Source organism: Austrofundulus limnaeus, unplaced genomic scaffold, assembly GCF_001266775.1.
Source record: "Austrofundulus limnaeus strain Quisiro unplaced genomic scaffold, Austrofundulus_limnaeus-1.0 Scaffold76, whole genome shotgun sequence".
Lineage (NCBI taxonomy): Eukaryota > Metazoa > Chordata > Actinopteri > Cyprinodontiformes > Rivulidae > Austrofundulus > Austrofundulus limnaeus.
This window is the reverse complement of record NW_013952478.1, coordinates 757,661-759,274: the sequence shown is the minus strand read 5'-3', so window position 1 is coordinate 759,274 and position 1,614 is coordinate 757,661. Positions and strand designations below refer to the sequence as shown.

General features: G+C 45.7%; 1 protein-coding gene across 2 annotated transcripts in view; it reads left to right on the top strand.

Annotated features, from left to right (window-relative positions):
* The first annotated feature begins 687 nt into the window (after nucleotides 1-687).
* Nucleotides 688-1,614, top strand: part of LOC106519387 (tetratricopeptide repeat protein 39C) — a 21,764-nt gene continuing 20,837 nt past the window's right edge. The window contains exon 1 of one of the 2 annotated variants that reach the window (XM_014011043.1): nucleotides 688-1,268. In XM_014011043.1, coding sequence (XP_013866497.1) covers nucleotides 1,120-1,268 — 149 coding nt within the window. In that variant the 5' untranslated portion in view covers nucleotides 688-1,119. The remainder of the gene's footprint in view (nucleotides 1,269-1,614) is intronic. The other variant, XM_014011042.1, reaches the window with a different exon arrangement.

The window sequence follows — 1,614 nt, the reverse complement described above, 5'->3', positions numbered from 1 at the left end:
AATATAAAGAAAAAACTCAAATATTATTTGTATATTAAGATTTCCCAGTTGGAAAGAAACAAAATCATTGTTAGCTCACAGGGAAAAATTCAAAATCAGGTTTTTTGTTGCTGCTCAAAAAATGCTTCAAAAATGTTTTTAGGATTATATTTCAGACAGTTCATTCAAATCATTCATTGATAAGGCATTAATTCATTATATTTTGACATAATGCACTTCTTGCAAACGGTTAAATCAAAACCCTATCGCTGTATTTCTCCACATCCCACTTTTGGACTTAATCCTCGTTTCAATGTGATGGCTCATATTTATATTTTTATTTAGTCTATTATGTTTGTTTTATTAGATCATTGTTCTCCATGCATTTGTAAAAATAAAAACCAAATTAACAATTTAGAAAAAAAAATTTGACGACCCCCAGGATACCTCTCACGGACCCCTTGGGGTCCTGGGACCCCAATTTGAGAACCTCCGTCCCAAATGTTCTTTACATTAGAACTGTAGGCCAAGTGCATCATGGGAGCTGTTCATTTATAATACTGAACACTGGCCCAGGCTGCAGTGACAGCAGGAAGTCCTCCTCTCAGCCTGAGCGGATGCACCGAGGAGGTCTTGAGTGGCAGGATGCAGGAAGCGCATCAGCTGCTCTCCTCCCTCCATCCTCCGGGCTGTGCGCGCGCGGCTTGTGCGTGATGACGCCAGGAACGTTCGGCTGCGTGAGTCCGGGCTGGCAGAGAGAGCAGCTGAGCCGCCGGGTTATGTAACTGACGGGATGCTGCTGCTACTGCTGCTGAACGGGTCAGATTAGCAGGAATACACGAGGTGATAAATGAGGGTGTGCGAGCTCGTGAGAGGCAGACTGTAAACAGATCTGCAGGCGGACGAAGCGCGCGCTGGCTGCAGGGGCCTGAGGGGCGCGGAGGAGGCATCACCTCGTTTATTGTTTTGCAGCCGAGCAGAGGCGCGTCCCTGTTTAGATATTTTTATTTTTACTTCTCCCATCAGTGGAAAGAAGCCAATGCGGGTTGGTCTCAGACAGGATCCGGGATCACAGCTTTCCTTTTACTGCGCCCCTTTGATCCGGCGGCCCAGCGGCGGCGGCGCGCTCCGGTGGAAATCATGGCGGGTCCGGAGCAGTGCCAGCAGCAGCAGCAGCAGGTGGAGGAGAAGGCAGAGCACATAGATGATGCTGAGATGGCTCTGCAGGGCATCAACATGCTGCTCAACAACGGCTTCAAGGAGAGCGACGAGCTTTTCAAGAGATACAGGTGAAGTTTCAGGCTAAACTCTGAAAGACAAGGAGATTAAAAAAAATTATAATCTGTCAGAAACAGAACAACATGTACTGATTGTCTGATCCCAGTGCAACAGAGATGAGTTTATTTGTTTAAATGCCATCCAGGTCCAGTGTTACAGATGTGCATCTGCCTCACAGACGTCTGTGTTCTGACATGAAATTATTTTAGTTTTTAATACTGAATCTGTGTCAACTGTCTGTCTGAATGAACTGTCTGAATGGTTTTTTTTTTTTTTGGGGGGGGGGGGGGGGGATAAGAGAAATTGCATGTTCTGTGAAAAGTACAGTGACAATGCTTAGAGCTGTGAAGCATTTAA